Here is a 23,425-nt window from a genome sequence, read left to right on the forward strand (position 1 = left end):
TTCATTACAAATTTATTTTCATCCATCTCATAATCTAAAATAATCTCTGGTTTACTATAAGTTCCTGTGACTATCTTTATCCTTACATCAAAAATAGTTCAACTAAATCTTTATTTCTAATTGTATCTACAAACTGCACTGCCATTGCTGATATCTGACTCCAACAGCAAAGAACTGCTTTCTATGTCTCCTACTTTTACGTTAGTTATTGGCTGGTTGTATTCTCTTCTGCTCATCTCTTACATGCAACTACTTCCAATAAATCTTCTACAGTTTATCTGCATACACCCTTTTCTCTCCTAAACACTCCCTCAGTGGGTGGCTCTATATCCTCAGCCCAAATGAAATCCTCCTTGAATGTTTTTTTCTATTTCAACATCATTATCTTGTCCATACAGTTCCCTTGCCAAGTTAAATTTGTTCACTTCCCACTCCTAAGGGAACAATATTTTATTTATTCCATATTTTATGGAACAATCAGTATGCCGGGAAACCTTTAAACATCACAATATTTTATTTACTTCACCATAAGGAAGCTAATCTCATACAGAATGATCTTCTTTGTTTTTCTTAATTCATCACTTCATATTATCACCGAGAACCACAGAAGCCTCCTCTTGTAGAGAGATGCATATTTGCACATATTCCATCAAATAACATGGTTCAAGAACATAACTAACATCATGTAAACTTTGATCGCTGACAACATCAATCCTGTGATACTCAACTATTAAAAATCAATTAATTAAAATTCCTTTCACATTATCCTTCCGTTAGTGTTCAACCAACTCAAAGTCAACATCTTCACCTTGAGTGTAACAAACATACCCAACCAATGAATTAACCTAATAGTTATTATTTCTCAATAATTCATTTCTACCACAATACACTTATGTTTCATTATTACCTTATGCTGATTCCATTCTTAAAATCTCTCTCACCAATAATGCTCATTTCATAACCTTTCACACTATCGGACAGATTTGCACAAGGCACCTCCATTCTGACAAATCGCCTCCAATGCCTCCTAGATACTCATAGCAGTGAATCCTATGCAATTTATTTCAAATAGTTCACCTACATGAAAACTGCCATTGAAGCCTCTCTTACTATTATTATTATTAAATTTCTTTTCGTTCTTAAGTTTTCTTTCATGTTTATTAAAACCTCCTCACATTTCTTCATCCTGCAAAATAGCATCCTTATAGCAGGTGATAAGCTGACCACTGTCATGGATTCTTTTCCTCTAAAATATGTTCTACTATTATTCATGGTCCTATTCCTTGCAAATTGTCAAATCTATCTACCGACCTGCTTCAAAGTACAAATTAGTTTCTTGCACTTGGTCTCTCTTATTTCCTGGCATCACCATTATTACTTTCTACATGACTGCCTCCATTAAACAACCCAATACTTCTTCCTGACTCTCACACCAGTTCCCATTCATTCATCCACATTTATTCTGCTCTAACAATTTTTTTCTCTTCCCATCTTGGCTTTTAATACAAAGCACAATTCATTTTGACAACAAAACCAATAGAATCTTATAGTGAATCTGTGTGGCTGTGGATCAACTCCAACAGTACATCCTCTGGCAGACTATTTCTTGAAGTCAAAATCTCTATCAATACAACCAGACAATGAACCAAGCACGCCAACCAACTCATCTTTTTTGACAAAAACTTTTCATGTTACCCATCTTGTATCAATACTTTGGCTCATTTAAGAATTCATTTTGCAGCTTGACTTGCTTATTCTGCTCTCAAAATTTATCTAATAACATTGTCTTGAACCTGGCGAAGACATAATGCACTCATATTTTGGTTCATCCATGTTTTGCACATAACCTTCAAAATTAAACTTCACATATTTAATTTTTGAATCATCAACCTTTCCCACAGCAAAAGTCTTTATAGTTAGCTATTAAATCAACTATGTGTTAATTACCTTCTCCAGAAAAGAAACATGCATTCCAAATATGAGCAAAATATTTCCCATCTGTATTCCTGCTAGACAAATTGCCGCATTATTTATTATGCTGCACAGTTCCAAAGTTTGTTCCTCATGATCTATCCCTTCTGCTTCTATTTTGTTCTCCAATACGTATGATTGTTCCACTGCATTTGTGAAACAAGTCTTCACATCAAACATATAAACTTTAATCCTAGCATCAACACGTTAGAACCCTTTTTACATCTGTATCTTGCTTCTTGCTCCTGTGTCTCCTGTACTGTTTCTCCTGGGTGAACTGGGGTAAAAAAAAAGTAAATGAAATATTACGATAAATTTTATAAATAATTGACAAGTACACCAAAGAAGAAGAGAGAGAACTACAATGGACATTTTATTCCATGGACTCTTACACTTCTATGCATGAACCATCTTTCCTTTGTCATTTGCTAATCTTATCTGCTTGGATACGGACCTAAGAGGATATTCTTGTGTAAAGCTCATCTTGCTGTATCAGCTGATAATGTAAGTTGTACTTAAAACCCGAAAAATATAATGGTTATTTTGTCAAAAGAATTTGTGTATGTGGTCAATCTGTTGTGAGTCTGATACCTAGACTGCCTTAAGTAGATATGTGCCTTAACAAAGAATTTTCATTGTTAAACGCCATCTTAGAAAAATCTTTAACATGTTTCTCATCTACTAGACATGCTGTTGGTTAGGACAATTAACTTTATTTCAGATCCCACGAGACCGGAGGCAGCTACTAATAATTTAACAATTTTATTTACAGATTTTCTTTATATAATGAGATAACATCCCAGGTAGAAAAGATCTGATCACAGAATTCCAGTTCCATTATAGGATTTAATTTGTAGATGCTACTCTTGTTACGTTATAAGGGAGAATTGAGACAAAACCACGATAAGTTACGTATTACAGTAGTGTTCATTGAACAGACTTGGCAAATATTCTCTGGTGCAATAAGCACACGACTTCTCACGAACCTGGAATAATATCCACAGTGCAGGGAAATAAGAAAAGGACAATTAATCATCGATGATTACGTAACTACCCTGAGAACTGAGCTACTTACTGAGTGCTTATACACATAGGGCTAAATTAAACAACATATTACACTGTTAATAATATTCCTACATTGGTTATTGCATTAATGTGTGTTTCTTATTTATATAAGTCACGGCTCATATTTTATTTTATTACATTACACTAATAGTCACAAAATATTAAAAGATTTTATTTTATTACATTACACTTGGCGCCCAATGTGGGGCTGAAATCAAAACTGGAATCCTACAAGCTATCTCCATTGTTGTACTTGATTACCTATGTGTATACCATAAATAGTGAATTGTAATTAATGTATAACATGTTTCCATTTCATGTACCATATCACGGGAACTCTGGCAAGCTGATAGAAAATTGAATGAGTAATTGCAGACCAACGCCTTACATCTGATATAGACTGAAAGGTAAGGAACCAAATGCACACGACCAGGTTTCTAATTAAAACTAGTCAGTAGTGCCTGGGCGCATGCAGTTTTTCAATTGTGACTGTTAGTGTAGGGAGTGATGGGTAGTTGTAGTCTGAATTTCGTGTGTGAACTGATTAGTATCAGCTAGCAACATGGTTAGGCCAAATACTATACGTAACCTTGGGAAGGTTGAGAATTATGAAAGTGATGACCAATTAGAGAATATTCCTGGATCATTGGCAGGAGGGTCGGGAGCTAATGAAAATGAACAAACTATGATCCCACATGATAGTGCAGTATCGCAGATGGATATTTCTCAGCCGAATATACAATTGCTGGGTGGACAAGAGAATGTCGAGACTGCGAGAGAAATCAGCTGCGAGAAAGCAGACGAAAGTGTTTGCGTGCAGGTCGACTTTGCCAATCCAAGCAATATGCTTGCACACCTATTCCGGAAATTAGGATTAATGGAACAGCACAGGAAAAGAGTGTGCAAGGAGGATATTCAATGCCAGAATGAGTTTTTCGAAAAAATTGAGACTAGCCTAATTGCCACAGGACAAGAGGTTAGCCAAAGTGTTGATACAAAGACTGAATCGTGCTCTTGATGACAGCGATCAACGCATATTAGAACGTGTTAACAGCGAGATAGAAAAGGTTGAATCTGAGGTATCGAAAGTGAAGAAAAATTTACAGGAATTACCTGATAAAGCAAATACTTTGGCCAGAGAGGTATCAGAGGTCAAACAGGTGCAGGAATCCATTGATGCCAAAGTTAAGCAATTAACTAAAGGTATCGAGGAAATCTATTTAACTACTGAGTGAAATGTAGAAGCTGAAGTGAAGCTTGTAATGCTCGAGCAAGTTGAATACAAGAGTCAGCAAGGTACCACCATGAACCATGAACCTGTAAGACCCGAGATTACAGAAAAGCCAGTGAATTACTATGATGATAGAATCATGAACTGTGCCGCACCTAGTCCCTGTTGCAGTCATTCATGTAATGCACAGCAGGGCCAAAATTATGCTTCAAATCAAGGCACGTGCGGAAACCCACTAGCAAACAGTGTAACTGTCAGTCCATAAGCAGTGAATACAAGTAAAAATACCCAGTAATTGTTCGCAATGATTCACACACTCTGACAACACTGAAACAGGGAGAGTCATTAGTGAAACACAGACAATTTCCAGGTATGTTCCGAAGAGAAAAAAATCCTATCATCCAGTAATATTTATTAAAAGTTTTAAGAATGTGTTACCTGCATCATGGCAGGAAAGCCAAAAGATACAGTGTGTTATTACCGGACATGCCGCATTATGGGCGTCTGAAGTTGCAGAGAACTGTTATTCTTTTTGTGAGTTTGAGCAACAATTTTTGGCCAAATTTTGGTTGGCTAGTATACAAGAGAGATTGTGGAACCAGGTATACAATCCGGAGATTTACAATTTCAAGCAAAGAACACTCAGAAAATACTTTGGAAAGTATATTAACAAAACAAGGTACTGGTCTGAGCCGATCGCTACACGCGATGTGCTTAGGATATTGAAATCTAAGTTGCCAATCTCAATAAGGAGAGAATTGGTACACGTACCTGATAACAATTTAGAGACATTGATGTCAGTCATGGATTCTCTATATTTGATACAATAGGATGGATGACAACAAAGCAATAACTGTGAGGGAATAAAGAATAACCATAAACCTACAAATAACGGTTATGGAAATCAAAGCTGAAATAATAATTGGGGACATGAATGTGGCAGCAATAGTTATGAGAGACCGAATGGACAAAAGTAAGTAAGGGGAATAGAGGAAGTGGTATGTCGAGTGGTAACTGCTCCCCCAATAAAGATAGAAATGACACAATTAATCGAACAAGGAAAAACGATGAGACTACGGAAGTAATTTTCAACCCAAAAATATGAAACATGGTGGTCAGTGGCATCAGAATGTGAGTGCTAACTGGTCGGCACAGTCAAATAGACCGGAGCAGGCAATTAAGATTAATAGTGCAGAGGCTATTCCCATGCCAAGGAATACTGTGACTCCAACATGGGTTAATAAACCAAGTACCTCACAAAATAGTGTGAATAGACAGCACAATGTGCAAATAGTAAAGTTACCAAAGAGAACCAGCCAACAAACTACAGGGGGTCGATGTAAACCTTCGGCACTCGACCACCAGGAATAGAAGCGAAGGCAAACTCGAAAATAACAATAATCGGATTGCTATGATGCGCTATAACGACAGCCAGGGTTTTCAGGAGGAATTAATCACCAAACCGCGTAAATGTTCTGACCAGCAAACAGAGATTGTGCAGGCTGCAGTACATGTGAAAGTAAAGGGTGTACTTGCTAAAGTTTTGATTGACACATGAGTGACTCTGTCAGTCATGTCTGAGGATTTCTTTAATGTTATTAACAACAGTAAAAGACTGCCTACGTTGCCGGTTGAAAATTGCAAAATTACGGGGGCACTAAAGGGAAAGGCACAAAGTGTCTAGATCCAGGTGCAGGCAGGAACAGAAATAGGAAATGATCCGATATTATGCACGATCTTCATTGTTAAAAATTTAACTGCAACTTGCATCCTGGGATGGGACATCCTGAGGGAAAGGAGTAGTATAAACGACATCCCTCAGGCTTGTGCTTCCGGCGAATGCCTATCAAGGATTTGCAATTACCATTGACTAAAACAATGGCAAGGCACAATAGGTATTGCCGGTGGTTCAAAAAGATAGAAGTAGAACCCTTTATACTCAATATTCAGTATAATGTAGCATTATAGGCATATCCTGAAACAAATGAGCAATCTACATCTACATCTACATCTACATCCATACTCCGCAAGCCACCTGATGGTGTGTGGCGGAGGGTACCCTGAGTACCTCTATCGGTTCTCCCTTCTATTCCAGTCTCGTATTGTACGTGGAAAGAAGGATTGTCGGTATGCTTCTGTGTGGGCTCTAATTTCTCTGATTTTATCCTCATGGTCTCTCCGCGAGATATACGTAGGAGGGAGCAATATACTGCTTGACTCTTCGGTGAAGGTATGTTCTCGAAACTTTAACAAAAGCCCGTACCGAGTTACTGAGCGTCTCTCCTGCAGAGTCTTCCACTGGAGTTTATCTATCATCTCCGTAACGCTTTCGCGATTACTAAATGATCCTGTAATGAAGCGCGCTGCTCTCCGTTGGATCTTCTCCATCTCTTCTATCAACCCTATCTGGTGCGGATCCCACACTGCTGAGCAGTATTCAAGCAGTGGGCGAACAAGCGTACTGTAACCTACTTCCTTTGTTGTCAGATTGCATAGGATTCTTCCAATGAATCTCAATCTGGCATCTGCTTTACTGACGATCAACTTTATATGATCATTCCATTTTAAATCACTCCTAATGCGTACTCCCAGATAATTTATGGAATTAACTGCTTCCAGTTGCTGAACTGCTATTTTGTAGCTAAATGATAAGGGACCTATCTTTCTATGTATTCGCATCACATTACACTTGTCTACATTGAGATTCAATTGCCATTCCCTGCACCATGCGTCAATTCGCTGCAGATCCTTCTGCATTTCAGTACAATTTTCCATTGTTGCAACCTCATCATCTGCAAAAAGCCTCAGTGAACTTCCGATGTCATCCACCAGGTCATTTATGTATATTGTGAATAGCAATGGTCCTATGACACTCCCCTGCGGCACACCTGAAATCACTCTTACTTCGGAAGACTTCTCTCCACTGAGAATGACATGCTGCGTTCTGTTATCTAGGAACTCCTCAATCCAATCACACAATTGGTCTGATAGTCCGTATGCTCTTATTTTGTTCATTAAACGACTGTGGGGAACTGTGTCAAACGCCTTGCGGAAGTCAAGAAACACGGCATCTACCTGTGAACCCGTGTCTAAGGCCCTCTGAGTCTCGTGGACGAATAGCGCGAGCTGGGTTTCGAAACCCATGCTGATTCCTACAGAGTAGATTTCTAGTCTCCAGAAAAGACATTATACTCGAACATAATACGTGTTCCAAAATTCTACAACTGATCGACGTTAGAGATATAGGTCTATAGTTCTGCACATCTGTTCGACGTCCCTTCTTGAAAACGGGGATGACCTGTGCCCTTTTCCAATCCTTTGGAATGCTCCGCTCTTCTAGAGACCTACGGTACACCGCTGCAAGAAGGGGGGCAAGTTCCTTCGCATACTCTGTGTAAAATCGAACTGGTATCCCATCAGGACCAGCGGCCTTTCCTCTTTTGAGCGATTTTAATTGTTTCTCTATCCCTCTGTCATCTATTTCGATATCTACCATTTTGTCAACTGTGCGACAATCTAGAGAAGGAACTACAGTGCAGTCTTCCTCTGTGAAACAGCTTTGTAAAAAGACATTTAGTATTTCAGCCTTTAGTCTGTCATCCTCTGTTTCAGTACCATTTTGGTCACAGTGTCTGGACATATTGTTTTGATCCACCTACTGCTTTGACATAAGACCAAAATTTCTTAGGATTTTCTGCCAAGTCAGTACATAGAACTTTACTTTTGAATTCATTGAATGCCTCTTGCATAGTCCTTCTCACACTACATTTTGCTTCATGTAATTTTTGTTTGTCTGCAAGGCTTTGGCTATGTTTATGTTTGCTGCGAAGTTCCCTTTGCTTCGGCAGCAGTTTTCTAACTCGATTGTTGTACCACGGTGGCTCTTTCCCATCTCTTACGATCTTGCTTGGCACATACTCATCTAACACATATTGTACGATGGTTTTGCACTTTTTCCACTGATCCTCAACACTATCTGTACTTGAGACAAAACTTTTGTGTTGAGCCGTCAGGTACTCTGTAATCTGCTTTTTGTCACTTTTGCTAAACAGAAAAATCTTCCTACCTTTTTTAATATTACTATTTACGGCTAAAATCATCGATGCAGTAACTGCTTTATGATCGCTGATTCCCTGTTCTGCATTAACTGATTCAAATAGTTCGGGTCTGTTTGTCACCAGAAGGTCTAATATGTTATCGCCACGAGTCGGTTCTCTGTTTAACTGCTCAAGGTAGTTTTCAGATAAAGCACTTAAAAATATTTCACTGGATTCTTTGTCCCTGCCACCCGTTATGAACGTTTGAGTCTCCCAGTCTATATCCGGCAAATTAAAATCTCCACCCAGAACTATAACATGGTGGGGAAATCTACTCGAAATATTTTCCAAATTATTCTTCAGGTGCTGAGCCACAACAACTGCTGAGCCCGGGGGCCTATAGAGACATCCAATTACCATGTCTGAGCATGCTTTAACCGTGACCTTCACCCAAATCATTTCACAATTCGAATCTCCGTCAATTTCCTTCGGTACTATTGCACTTCTTATCGCTATAAACACGCCTCCCCCTTCACTGTCCAGCCTGTCTCTGCGGCATACATCCCAATCTGAGTTTAGGATTTCATTACTGTTTACATATGGTTTCAGCCAACTTTCTGTCCCTAGTACTATATGGGCGTTGTGACTGTTTATTAATGAGAGCAGTTCTGGGACCTTTCTATAGACGCTCCTGCAGTTTACTATTAGCACATTAATATTGTTATTCCCTGTTGCATTTTGCCTACTCCTGCCTTGCGCATCTCAGGAGGCGCCTTGTCGGGCCTAGGGAGGGAATTCTCTAACCTAAAAAAACCCCATGTGCACTCCACACGTACTCCGCTACCCTCGTAGCCGCTTCCGGCGTGTAGTGCACGCCTGACCTATTCAGGGGGACCCTACATTTCTCCACTCGATAGCGGAGGTCGAGAAATTTGCACCCCAGCTCTCCGCAGAATCGTCTGAGCCTCTGGTTTAAGCCTTCCACTCGGCTCCAAACCAGAGGACCGCGATCGGTTCTGGGAACGATACTACAAATATATTACGAAGAAGTCGTTCAGGTAGGACAGGAGATTCAAGGTTAAAGAGTCAGGATATTTAACCGATGAGCAGCACCATGAACTCTCCAAATTATTGAGTGATTACACTGGCACATTCCTGGAAAAACCTGGGATAATTCAAGACTATGTATATGATATGCAGGTATATCCGCATCAGATGTTTTGTCATGCTTCTTATTCTAAGCTGTGGAGTAAATGTGAAGCTGTGTGGAGGGAAATATAGAAAATGTTGGATTGGGGAATCATTGAACCGTCCCTTTCTCCCTATAGTAGTGCCTTACTAGCTGTGGGAAAAGCGCATGGGAGTATCAGATTAGTACTTGATGCTGGAGACATCAACAAAATTATAATACCACTAAGGACAAGAGCAGAAAGTCATGAGGAAAAAATAAAAGAGGCGTTGCAGGCTTTGATTCAGCAAGCGGCTCTCAGGAAACGTAAATGTGACCGACAATTAAAAAAGGTGCAACAATACTGCGAAGAAGATCTCGTATTGTTAAAGGTGCACCCAAAAGCAGCAGCATTAAAGAAAGTAAACTGAAAATGGCAAATAATCTACACAGGACTGCGGAAAACTATTAAGAATTCCAAATGAAGGATGCTATATTCTGGGCTATCCCGACTCAGGAAAGATACACAGGTTATACCCACACTATGACTTAAAATTGTACATACAGACAAAGATAGACACTTGAGAAAGAGAACATTTGTTCTTGACTTGCAATGTACATAGTAAAATACTTAAGTAATTAAGATATTTGATATTCATGTGTCAATATCATTGATATTTTTGTAGTTTTAAGATAAGATATGGTGGTAATAAGAGCTTCAGTCTGAAGGATGAACTTGAAACAAAAAGAAGTAGTAACAAATAACTTGCATTGAAGGTACAATTAAAATATAGTTGCCAGTTTTGTGTGTGTATACTAATAAAAGAATTTCTTATCTTATTTTGTGAGTAACCAATTTTAGTAAATAAAATGTGATTTAATATTATGTGCTCAAGAACTTGCCAGAGTACATGAGAAATAATAATGTGAAATAGTGACTAATAATTGACTTCTCAGTGTGTAAATATAAACGAGCATATTTGTTACAACTTCAAGTTCAACTAATATATTTCAAGGAAGACACAATACATGAAAGTCACAGATCAACTAAACAGAGTAAGATGTGTTTACACTTTAACAGTCAAATCATAACTGAGTCAGAGTCTAGCGTCCGCTGGCTGGCTGGCTGCTTAGGTGGCGCTGCTGCTGCATGGCTGGCAGACAGCGCTGCATGTAGAGGATGCATGAAACTGCATGGCGGCACTATGAAAGATCGGCGAGTCACAACACTTTTCCCCCCTTTGGAGTTTTTGTACAGGTCTTGATGGAGGTGGCCTGTAGATTGCTAACATCCATAGGTGTTGTTTGACTGACCGTAAAGTCTCGAGGAGGGGGCTTCCCATACGGACGGAAGTGTCCCCCGATGATAACGGGTCTGACAGGAGATGTGGGGGTCGAATCTGCTGGGGCCCCGTGCACCAATCTGCCTCCTGCGGCAAGTCCGGTTGTTGTAACAGGAGACATGGGCGATGTGTCCGCATCTGTAGGAGAATTGGGCGAGTAGAGTTGCTCTGACAGATGATGGGCATCTGGTTCCTGCATGGGCACGTCTCCTAGTGGCGTCAGTTCTTGTGCTGGCACCGATATGATGGTGAGAGATTCCAGTATCCCGAGCATCAGGTAGAGCCGAAGGTGGTGTAGCAGCATCCAGAACAGGTGTTGCTGGCACACAAGGCCGAAGCTGGTCCGAATGACGCACTGCAACACCCGTGTCCATCTGGATTTCATACAAGTGTTGGCCACAGTGTCGTACAATGTGGCCAGGACTCCATTTTGGCCACCTGCCATATCCCCGTACCCATACAAGGTCGTCGGCAGTGAACCAGCCAAGCGAAGGCACCAGCAGCCATGAGGTGGAAGGCCGCAGAAGATGAAGTAGCGTGCAGGGATGTCAGCCATGAAAGAGCACAGCCTGGCTGTGGACACCCATGGGGGTGAAATGGTAAGAAGCCAGAAATTGGAGAAGCACGTCATCAGCAGCAGAAGAAGTCAGGAGTTTCCTCATCTGAGCCTTAAATGCGCGGACCAGTCGTTCAGCCTCACCATTTGACTGTAGATGGAACAGAGGGTTTGTGACATGCATGACACCGTGGCGGGCACAAAAATCCTCAAAATCGGAAGAGGCAAATTGCGGACCATTATCAGCAACAAGAGTAGAGGGAAGGCCTTCCAAAGAGAAAATGGGGGCTAGAGCATTGGTGGTTGCCACAGTGGTAGGTGACGTGCAATGGACAATGAAAGGAAAGTTAGAGTAGGCGTCAATAACGAGAAGCCAATAAGTGTGCCGCTCAACAATCACCTGTCTGCGGGTGCTGTGGGAGCACCAGACAGCTTTGTCACATGCAGCATCCTTGCCCCACCATCTTCGTTACACCGGCGCCGCAATTGCGGAGAATCGACTAATTGACAACGTGTATTGCGTGTAATGAGTGCATGTGTTGTGGTAGAAAGCTCCAATTATAGGAGTCAAAGTGTGTCTGCCACGAAAAAGTCAAAAGTGTACTCCGATTATAACATATGAGAAATTTATGTAATATATATCAATATGTAACTACTGTCACTATATTTTATTTAATTGTACCTTTTCTCTGACCCAATTCACTTGGGGAACATTCAATTACTATGTCCTTAAGCAATAACAATATTCAGATTGTGATTGTTTTTTTTGAGACACTGGATAAATGTTGTAATAGTGCGAAGACCCTGGGCTGGTTTTTTACTCCCGGTTTTCCCATGCCTGTGAACCTGAATGGGGGGCTTAACATAAATCGTTTTCGGGTGTTTAACCTTGACCCTAAAAATTTGTTTTTCTTTACGTTATTACAACCAATTCTCAACCTTACTGTATTATATACTTGGAAGCCACAAAACTGATATTGGACCATCCAAAGCATTTTTTTGATTTGCTGTGATATTTTACCATGAAATGTCATGTGCACAGCTCTGACAATAGCTGTTCTCTCAATCAGTGATTTGCAAAAAAAAAAGAGATTCCAGCGCTATGAACTTCTGGGAGTTGTACTTTTGAAATTTACACCTCTTAAAACATTATTTTAAAGCTTTTTTGCCAGAGGTCTATGCACCAGTGCTTATCAAGCATTGCTTTCTTTATTCTATTATAAGAGTGCAACATGTCTTTTTGGTATACTCATTAGCTACTACTATTTGTTTTAAGGTATTCAAATCATTATGTATTTCTTTGACTGCAGAGATCTGGGTTGCTATATGGCATCATCTACATGCCCACAAACCAGTGACCTTTAATGTACTGGAATTGCATGACCTTTGTACAGACATCTGATGCCATATGACTCCCAGAATCTATTAAGGAGTTGTCAAATCCACGACATGCAGGATCACTGCTGTATGGCATTAAAAAAGGGGGTGGTCATAATATCTGGGAACATTAGTGCAAGCACACATACAAACAGTGTTTGTTGGACCTACAGTATTTTTCAGTTAAAATGAGATTATTTGATGTGAAATAAAGTACGAAAGTTCATAATCAGTTTTCTAAGGTACATCTTTCTGAAATTTTCAGCAACACTGTGATGGTGATTTAATGGTATTCTCTGTGTTATATGGAGATCCCATGGTTATTACCCATTTCCTTTTAAAAACTGTCTTACTAAGGGCAATATATGAACAATGTCAGTTCCTGTGCACTTTCGTTACCCAGAAGGGCAAATATGTATGTTTTCTACACATGATTTAAAGACATTCCTATGTATTAATGATTCAGATCCCAAGCAAGAGAATGTCTAAGATTTTTGGAAAGCATTTGACACTGTTAATCACTGCAGACCACTACCAAAGGTCCATGTGTACAAAATAGGTTCTCAGATATATGAGTGGCTCAAAGATTTGTAAAGTAACAGAACCTAATATATTGTCCAGCAGGGCAAGTGTTCATTATAAACAAAGGTATCAGCAGGAGTGACCCAGGGAAGTGTGATAGGGATGCTCTTATTCCTTATGCAGGGTGTCCCAGGAGGAATGGTCAGTTTTCAGGGATGTGAAAGGAACCATCATTTGAAACAAAGAATGGGCCCTAAAATGCATACCTTAAGAGTTGCGAGCATTTGTTCAGTAGAAGAGATATATTTCACATTAACGAAGATGAGTAAGTGTTCATAGCTCTTAAGATATCTACATTAAAATCCAAGTTTACTGGACTTTATTTTCTTTTTCTGATACATACTATCAACACTGAAAATATCGAAATCAAAGAGCTTGTAGCAGAAAAGATTTGAATCAGAGTATCAACGATGATTAAGTGCTCACAGTTCTTAAGGTATGTATTTTAAAGCCCATGTTTACTAGACTTTTTGCTTCAAATGATCATTCCTGTCATACCTCTGGACATTGACCATTCCCCCTAGGACTCCACATATACATAAACAATCAGACAGATATGATCAACAGTCACAAAAGGCCAAAGAAACATAGCTGTCAACTCATTTTACTCTGTACAGGAGTTCCAAACAGTTGCCTTTCACTGCAATGTATTGTTCGCTGGTACACTTTTTAATAAAAACCATTATTGCCATTACTGCTCTGTAACAGTGCAGAAGCTTGTTCTATGATCATATAATATTGCTACACATGATCTCACAGAATCTGTGGCCAAATATTATTGATCAAGCCTGCACAAATGTATGAAAAATATCAAGGTAATGCAAAGTGAAGGTTATTCTTTTTTTTTACCTTCTACAAGTGTTGTTTAAGTTTTTAAAAACATTACAATTATTTCAAAATATGTGACTTGTTATTTTTAAAACAACTGCAGCTCAGAAATCTTTTTTTGTTCACATTGAACTTGTCATGAACATTACCTTGGGGATTCAAAATACTGTTAACACTGCATGGTACGTGACAATCAGTTTGCCTAAAGTTGTCAATAAAAATCAGGAAAAACAATAACAAATAAACAAACTGCACAAAAAATTACTCATTTCCTGTGCCAAATTGAATGTTAATTTTCAAACTCTGGGGCAGGTGAGAGACTCTACCTTAATTCTCACGAGCTCATTCAGTCTGAAAGCTACTGTAACTTTCCCCACAAGATGAACAAACTATATTAAAACAGCTCTACAACAGATATTTATAAAGTTTCTGTAGAACGTGTGGCTATGGGCTATAATGACATCTGTGGCCACGACGTCTACCTTATAAGTGTCCTCCCTTCAAGTTACAAATAAAAATACACCACTGAAATAAGAAGTTACACCAGTAAAACTATGAAAATGTTTAATGATTTCCAAGAATCAGAAAAGCAGAACGGAGTATATGAAGCACAGCATACAGACAAAAAAATAGAATCCTTCTTAAATACATTGCTCTGCTAGTTCGGTGTTGGATTTCCTCTCAAATTCAAAAATATATTAAATCAAATGGATCTAAAACAAAGCCATAAATAATAACTGGCCTAAAGATTTCCTGCAAAAGAAAGAGAGATCTGTTGAAATACTTAAAAATCCTCTTGGGATAACTACATTTTATTTATTAGTTGTATGGCTATATCCCCCCCCCCCCCCCCCCCCCTCAGGCAGACAGTTCTCCAGGTGCTGGTCTTTCAATTTGATGCTACTTCGGCAACCTGCAGTTGATGAGGATGTTAGGATGATGATGAGGACAACACAACACCCAGTCCCTGGGCAGAGAAAATTCCCCGACCCAACCGGGAACCAAACCTGGGCCCAGAGGATTGACAATCCATCACGCTGACCATTCAGCTACTGTGGGCGGACAGGATAACTACATTTTAAGCAATATGTCAAAACAGTACAGAAACTTATAGCACAAGCTACGAGAACAGCTAATGACAGCTATGGGGCAACATCCTCTAAAAAGCAAAGTGTGTGGAATATCGTAAGACATGAAACAAATCAACTGCCTCCTGAACACGAAAACACTACACTGATTTACAACAAGTTCAGAGTCACTGATCCACAAGAAGCTGCAAATATATTCCACAACCACTACAGATGTAATTTAAAGAAGCCAATATACAGTGTCAACACACACACACAATAGACAAAGGAAAATAAACACTTCCTTAGCCTTTATATTTTCTGGGAAATCACTGCTGACAAATTAATACTGAAGCCCACAAGAGCTTAGAAAATAAATTATCAACTGGAACTGATGACATCATAGATTTTATCATAAAGAATCTGTCACACTGTCTAATGTGTATAATCTATCTTTAATGACTGGTACATTTCCTGATTGTATGAAATTGGCAAAAGTTATCTAAATGTATCCCGATCTTAAAGAAATGTGAGAAAAATAATGTGGAAAACTACATGCTCATGCCATTGTTATCAGTGATTAGTAAACTTATGGGGAGGTTAATTTATCAAAGATTAATTTTCTTGAAAGGAACCAAATCCTTCCTGATGCAGAGCATGGCTCCAGGAAGAACTAATCCACAATCCGCATACAGTCCCTTCAACTTCAATGAACATAAATCCACAATTGCTTTATATAAGTATGTGAACTCTACTCTAGGTGCTCTAGACAAAAATTTTAAAAAAACCTGTTTGTATTTTCCTAGACTGACAAAGGAATTTGATGTCACATACCACAAAATACTACTACAGACAAACTGCAGTTCTATGGCATCAGAGGCATCCCTTTGAATTGTTCAGATTGTATCTGATGAACAGGAAACAGAAAGTAGCACTAAAAACACAGAGATAAAGAACATATCAGAAATTACTTTCTGATTATGGAGATATTGCACAAGATATGCGCCAAGGTCCTACACTTGAGCCAAATCTGTATTTTCTGTACATAAATAAACTACTGTTGAACATTGCTGCATTTACCAGTATATTATTTCCAGATGACACTAGTATCATACATAGCAGCAAGAATGACCGTGAGCTCCAAGGGACCATAACTGAAGGTACAAGTAAGTTGCGTGACTGGTTTGATAGAAATAACCTGAGTGTCAGCATAAATGAATCCACTTTCCTGAACTTTCACCTAAGAACCAAGAAATTTATGCCCAATAAGAAAATACATAGCTCTGAAATATCAGCCATATCAAAAACAAGGTTTTTAGGGCTGTGGTTTCAGAAAACATAAAAATGGTAAGCACACAACTGCAAAATAATAGTAAACTGAATAAACTATACTATGCCTAATGCATCCTTTCATATCGCACAAGTCCAGAGACTGTTTACACCATTGACTATACACAATTTCATAGTGTCATGCAGCATGGTATTATATTTTGAGGAGATTCCTTGAATAGCTCAGACGTTCTCCTCACTCAGAAGAGAGCTGTGCAAATAATGCAAAGTGAAAAAGCCTACTGACAGCTGGAGACATCTCTTCCAAAATCACTCATTTTATCTCTTGGCAGTCTCTACATATCATAAATGCACCACCACTTGGTGAGTAGATTTTTTATCCATTCAATTACATTACAAGTTTATAAATTATAAGCCTATAAAAAGTAACATTGCAAAATCCAATAAGTATGTGAATGTTCACGATCATGGTACAAGAGTGAAAGTGAAACTCCATGTTAAAAAAATGTGACCTCTGCCTTTAAAAATTCACTGTTTAATCAAGGTGCTCAGCTTTACAACAATGTGCCATCTGAAATTTAGAAAAAGGTCTTTGTTTAACATGTATCTGAAAACCTTCTCACTTGATCTTTGTTTTCACACTTTATCTGAATTTTTAATTGATACATGTGCAAATAAATATGAAATCGACTGCAGGACTAATTTTTGCATCAGAAATAAACACTGATGCAAAATATATGTGTAAAAAATGTATTCTGTTTATATCATATGCAACTATGCCAACTGTGTGCTTGTAATGACTTGAAATATGTAACTATGACTACCACGTACTTGTTTTGCATATATACTACTTGATAAAAAGTATCCCACATCTGTTAGCAGACATTAATACAGGGTGTGTCCACCCTCTGCCTTTTTGACAGCTTGAGTTTTTCTAGACACACTTTCAAAGATGTGTCTGAATGACTGTGCAGAAACGGTAGCGTATAATTCCACAAGAGCTGAAACCAGAGAAGGTGGTGATGTTTGATGCTGGGATATGGAGCAAAGTTGACATTCTAACTCATCCTAAACATGTTCCATTGGGTTCAAGTCAGGACTCTGGGCAGGCAAATCCATTTAATGAATGTTATTTCCCACAGATCATGTTCCTAAGAAGAACAATGTCTTTAGCTGTCTTTATGAACAACCAATGATATTACCATCAGAAGTAAAGAAGCCCAAAGTTATAATGATATAAAATGCCACAAAAGGTGATGTTGACACCACAGACCAGAATACATAATGCTACAGTGTCAAAAGAAAAACAAGATGCTGGCCATTGGCGGTTTTCTTCAACATGATTGGTGTAAGTGTAATGAATACATACATAATCTTGATAATGCTGGCTTTAAAATTTTTAAAAAAAAGTAGAACATACATTGTTGTGAAACTTCCAAACAGATGAAAACATAATACTGGCCCAAGTCTTCAAGCAAGAGAGACTTACAGAGTAAGCAAAGTGACAAATTGAACAAAAAAAAGTTTTAAACAGCAGATTCTGCATTTTGAAAAAATAGACTTTGGTAGATGTTTATGATAGTTAATGTCATAAATAGGTGCTTAATACTGAATTTGACTAAAAGATAAGATAAATGGAACATATTTTTTAGTATCTGTGTATATGGTTTAGATGTCACTTTAGCTGTAAAGACATCATATCAACAACATAAGCTATATCAATTTGAACACACGAACTAGGTTGCACAGAATTTTGAGCATTCCTGTCTAAAAATAACAATTACTTTTTCTGTCGAAACATCATATATTCTCATAAGAGTACTAGTTTTCATTACATAAATAATATGTCACTGATTCACTGATTACTAAAATGTTACAATTGCAATAAATCATATGAAATTAAGTTCTTATTATCAATTTTCCCCAGGTTTATCAGTTGAAGAGGTAAGCCCATGTTTGACCGCCATATGCTGAACAAGTGAGCTTTTGTGTTTAATTCTTTGGTGGCAAATTGAGCATTCAAACTGTGGGTCCCTGCCACATTCAAATTTTAAGTGTCTTGCAAGGCTTCCTTTCCGTGCATAGGATCTATAGCACTGGTGACAACGATACCATAAGATCTGCATTTCTTTTGAAACTTTCCTGCCCCTGGAACAATGATGTTCAGATAAACTAAGATGTGAGATAAACTTCGAATTACACCGACGGCACTCAAATGTTTCATGACTTGGGAAGTCATTGGAATTTTGTGCAGCGTATTGGGGAGCATGCATTCGTGTGCTATCTTCCAGTATGACAAGATGTTCATCCTCATTTGGTTGAAGTGAATGTTGATAACCGTCAAACCTATGTTTTTGATGGAAATGTTCAGTACTGCTGCTTGACCGCTGGAATGAAAATTCATCACTGCCATTTCCAATTTCTCTGTTATTTCCAAGATCCTTTTGCAGTGGCCAAGACTCTGTTGTTCCTTCTGAAGCATTTAAAACGCCCAGTGAGTCTTTCATCCAATCTGTGGACTCTGTTGAACATGAAACTGCAATGACAGAAAATGAATAACAATATTTATGTCTTTTTACAAACCTAAATTGCAATCAAGTTATATCTGTTATACACTAATAATTATTAAATCCACTTAAGTGTTTATTATATTTTTTTCCTTTCTTTTGCCATAGCCGGCAATGCATCAGAACTTTTACAAAATAATTTTCTGAATGTATTCTTCCTTTCCTGTAATTGAAACATGGAAAAGCATCTTACATTCAAATGGCTCACAAATGTGATTTCTCTGGGTTTTCTTATAAAATGTCAAAACAATAACTGTATATCTTGATGGTGGGTTGATAAGGAAAACAGATTAATGCCACATGTTAAATATTTTACAAAATAGTTTTAAATAAAGCATGTATAGAAGAAAAGGACAATAGAAAATATTGTCAAATGGTTAAGTCATGAATCAAAACAAGCAAATGAATTAATAAATAGATATGAGCTACAACAATCTTTGTTGTGATCACAGATACATATTTGAGGAACGGAACACAGCAACAATGTGTCTAATATTTAAGAGAGGGAGTGGAATCTTTTAGCTAAAGGGGCATACGCCTACAGAGCACAGTCTATAAAATGTGTGCCAAGCACATTCAACTTCTCCCCCATTTGCTTCACCTGGTCCTACTTAACCCAACAACCAACCTTCCTAGTTGTTGACCTCCACCTCAAAGATGGCTACATCAGTACCTCCGTCCATATCAAACCTACTAACCACCAGCAATACCTCCACTTGGACAGCTGCCACCCATTCCATACCAAGCAGACCCTTCCATACAGCCTAGCTACTCGTGGTCATCACATCTGCAGTGACGAGCAGTCCCTCTTGAAATATACTGAGGGTCTCACTGAAGTCTTCACTGACTGTAATTATCCTCTCAACCTTGAACAAAAGCAATCTCCCGTGCCTTATCTTTCCAGTCTCCCACCACCTCCCAAAGTCCAATTGTTAGGTCACAGAGGAGCATCCCCTCGTAACTCAATACCACCCAGGACTGGAGCAACTGAATTACATTCTCCACCAGGGTTTCGATTACCTCATGTTGTGCCCTGAAATAGGAAATATCCTGCCCACTATCCTTCCCATCCCTCCCACAGTGATGTTCCGCCATCCACCGAACCTACACAATACACTCATCCATCCTTACGCAACCCCTGCTCCCAATCCTTTACCTCATGGCTCTTAGCGCTGTAACAGACCTAGATGCAAGACCTGTCCCATACATCCTCCCACCACCTCCTACTCCAGTCCAGTCACTAACATAACCTATTCCATCAAAGGCAAGGCTACCTGTGAAACCAGCCATGTGGTCTACAAGCTAGGTTGCAACCATTGTGCTGCATTTTATGTAGACGTGACAACAAACAAGCTGTCTGTCCACTTGAATAGCCACTGACAAACTGAAGCCAAGAAACAATGGACCACCCTGTTTCTGAACACACTGCCAAACATAATATCCTTCATTTCAATGACTGCTTCACAGCCTGCGTCATATGGATCCTTTCCACCAACACCAACTTTTTACAAAATTTGAGATGAATCAATGAAATTCGACCTTGATGCCATATGTGACGAGTTCATATGCAGGAATGATCTGAGCAGGAGTACATTTGCCCTCAAAAATTAAGGTACGTTTCTTCAACTTTATTTATGTATTTGTTTTTTAGTACTACTGACCTATACTCCAACTGAAATGACATTGTGATTGACGTTTTAGTGAGTCGAGTTGTAGGGGCTAGTCACCAGCCAATCGTAGTTTGCATGATTTTCAGCTGTTTGCATTTTTCATTATACTCACAATCTTTTTTTGTTTCTTGAAAGTTGTTATGCTGTGAGGAGAACTTCCCAAGAATATGACGTCATAACTCAAAAGGGAAAGTATGTGTGCATAATACACCTGTGATGTAGGAATTCCATTTCAGATTGTCTTGTAAGTACACAAAGCAATTTTGTTTCAGTGACACTTAATTTTTTGGTTTTCCAAAGAAATATTTGGTTTTGATGGATTTTTAATTTTGCTGTGTGTGGAATTGTATGGAGGCATTTTTCTTTTTTTCTTAAGGGTTAATCAGTAGCTTATTCCTCACAAACCACTCTGAAATCTTTTCATTAGTGACTTCAGCATAGAGCCTAAGAGCCTTTCTATTTCCACCTTCAATCAATACACTGGTGTCATCTGCAAATAGGACTGGTTTGGAGTGTGAAACATGTAGATGGAAACGCAAAGTTATCTGTCAATGTAGTACCTAATAAAATGATTCTTGCCCCCCCCCCCCCTGCCCCCGCAAAAAAAAGAAAAAAAAAATTCAAGTCAGCGTCTCTGAAAGAGAGTACTGCTATTGCAATAAAAGAGTAAGTAGAATAAAGCTATTGGAAGTTTTACAGAACAAGGGATCTCCCACAGTGAATATGAATCTAATGTTGATGCTTTACAAATCAAGGCACCATTGTTGCATCAGTGGTGTACTGTTTTCCTTCCTTCCTTCCTTCCCCCCTTCCTGTTGTAGTTCCATGAATATGATGAGTCTGAGAATGGTGGCACTGTGATCACTTCTTGGTCATCGACATGTTTACACTTGCTGAAGTGAGCAGGAATAGAAGCCTAGTCGTGACTTAGTATCGAAGCCGAATGCACAATCCTGCTGTTGTAAAGTAACACTGACAGGGCAAAATGATAAGTAGTTGGGATCAGATCTCTTTCAACAAAGCTGTGTTTTGAAAGCAAAAATTGAGTGACGCAGTGCACACAATTGCAAATGTGTTCCATTTAAGCAGCAGTCATCAAAGAGCCAATTCTGACATTGTAGGGCAATACCTTGGGCCACATACATACCGAACTTATTATTAATGTGAAACCTGCATAAATTTGTAGTTATGAACACCTAATAGACCACCCATCAAAGAGCATGACAAGCTGGCTGCTGAACTCCATGCACTGATCACAGAAAGTTGCCATCAGTGGAACACTTAGTGTCAACTGCCCTGTTTTTCAGATTGCTGCCACCCTCAATGACCCATAAGTTGTGACATTGTAACTGTCTGTTATGCATTATGAGACATGATCTCACAGATTTACAAATTGTTTTGAATGACTTTTTCATCTACTCACTGTGTTGTATTACAACCAGCTTAATTTAATTTCATATTCCTTGCTACAAATACACTATACGGGGAAAAAAAAAATAAAAAAATAAAACCACAAAGGAATCATTCAAATGGGATGGCAATCTGCAGATGTGATGTATACATAGAGACAAACAAATGACTGCAGTTTCAAAGTAACTGGATGATATATTCAAGAGAAAGACATTCACAAATTGAGCAAGGCTTAATGTGTTGGTTCAACAATGGCCCTAATGCAAGCAGTTATTTGGATTGGCATTGACTGATAGAACTGTTGGAGTCATCCTGAGGGATGCCATACCAAATTCTGTCCAAGTGGAACGTTAGGTCATAAAAGTCCTGAGATGGTTGGAAGGCCCCGCCCATAATGCTTCAAACATTGTCATCTGGGGAGAGACCCAGTGACCTTGTTGGCCAAGGTCTGGATTATCAAGCACGAAGATAAGCACTATTAACTTTCACCATTTGTGGGCAGGCATTATATTGCTGAATTGTAAGCCCAGAATGGCTTGGTATGAAGGGCAACAAACTGGGAGGTAGAATTTTGTTCACATACTGCTGTGCAGGCTGCTGCAGACGACAGCCACAGGGGTCCTGCTATGAAATGAAATGGAACCCCAGATCATCATTCCTTGTTGTCAGGCTGTATGGCAGGCTAGAGTCAGACTGGTATCCCACCACTGTCTGGGACATCTCCAGACATGTCTTTGGATTGGAATCTCACTGACTAGTGTAAAATTGTCTTCAGTGATGAGTTCTGCTTTGAATTCAGCTCCGCAACCAGCGAAGATGTATCTGGAGTCGCCCCAGAGAGTGGTGGAATGCCAGCCTGTCTGTAGCCTACCGTATGGCCAGACATTTAGGAGTTATGGTGTGGGGTGCCACTTCTTTTCGTAGCAGAACTCATTTGGTTGTCATCCAACACACCTTTCCAGCACAGTGACACCTTTGTGATATTATAGCCCCGTTTTGTTGCCCTTCGTGCAAGCCATCGTGGATTTGCCTTTCAGAAAGATAATGCCCACTGGCACATGGCAAGAGTTTCTACTGCTTGTCTTTGTGCTTGCAAAACCCTATGTTGGTCAGACAGATTGCCAGATCTCTCCTCAATTGGAGTTTGGCATGATATCCCTCATGATGACTTATAACAACTCTAACAGTCAAGGCCAAACCAAATAGCTGCTTGCATAAGGGCTATTGATGGACCAACACATTACGACTTGTTCAATTTGAGAC

General features: G+C 39.0%; 1 protein-coding gene across 4 annotated transcripts in view; it reads right to left on the reverse strand.

Moving 5' to 3' along the window:
- Positions 1–23,425, reverse strand: part of LOC126355227 (longitudinals lacking protein, isoforms A/B/D/L) — a 718,131-nt gene that overhangs the window by 148,792 nt on the left and 545,914 nt on the right. The window contains exon 5 of one of the 4 annotated variants that reach the window (XM_050005487.1): positions 18,305–19,051. The exons of 2 other annotated variants lie outside the window; for them this stretch is intronic. In XM_050005487.1, the coding sequence (XP_049861444.1) occupies positions 18,429–19,051 (623 nt within the window). In that variant the 3' untranslated portion in view covers positions 18,305–18,428. Of the gene's footprint in view, positions 1–18,304; positions 19,052–23,425 lie in introns of those variants that run through there. One more of the 4 variants, XM_050005503.1, reaches the window with a different exon arrangement.

The sequence above is a fragment of the Schistocerca gregaria genome, chromosome 3 (genome assembly GCF_023897955.1).
Source record: "Schistocerca gregaria isolate iqSchGreg1 chromosome 3, iqSchGreg1.2, whole genome shotgun sequence".
NCBI lineage: Eukaryota > Metazoa > Arthropoda > Insecta > Orthoptera > Acrididae > Schistocerca > Schistocerca gregaria.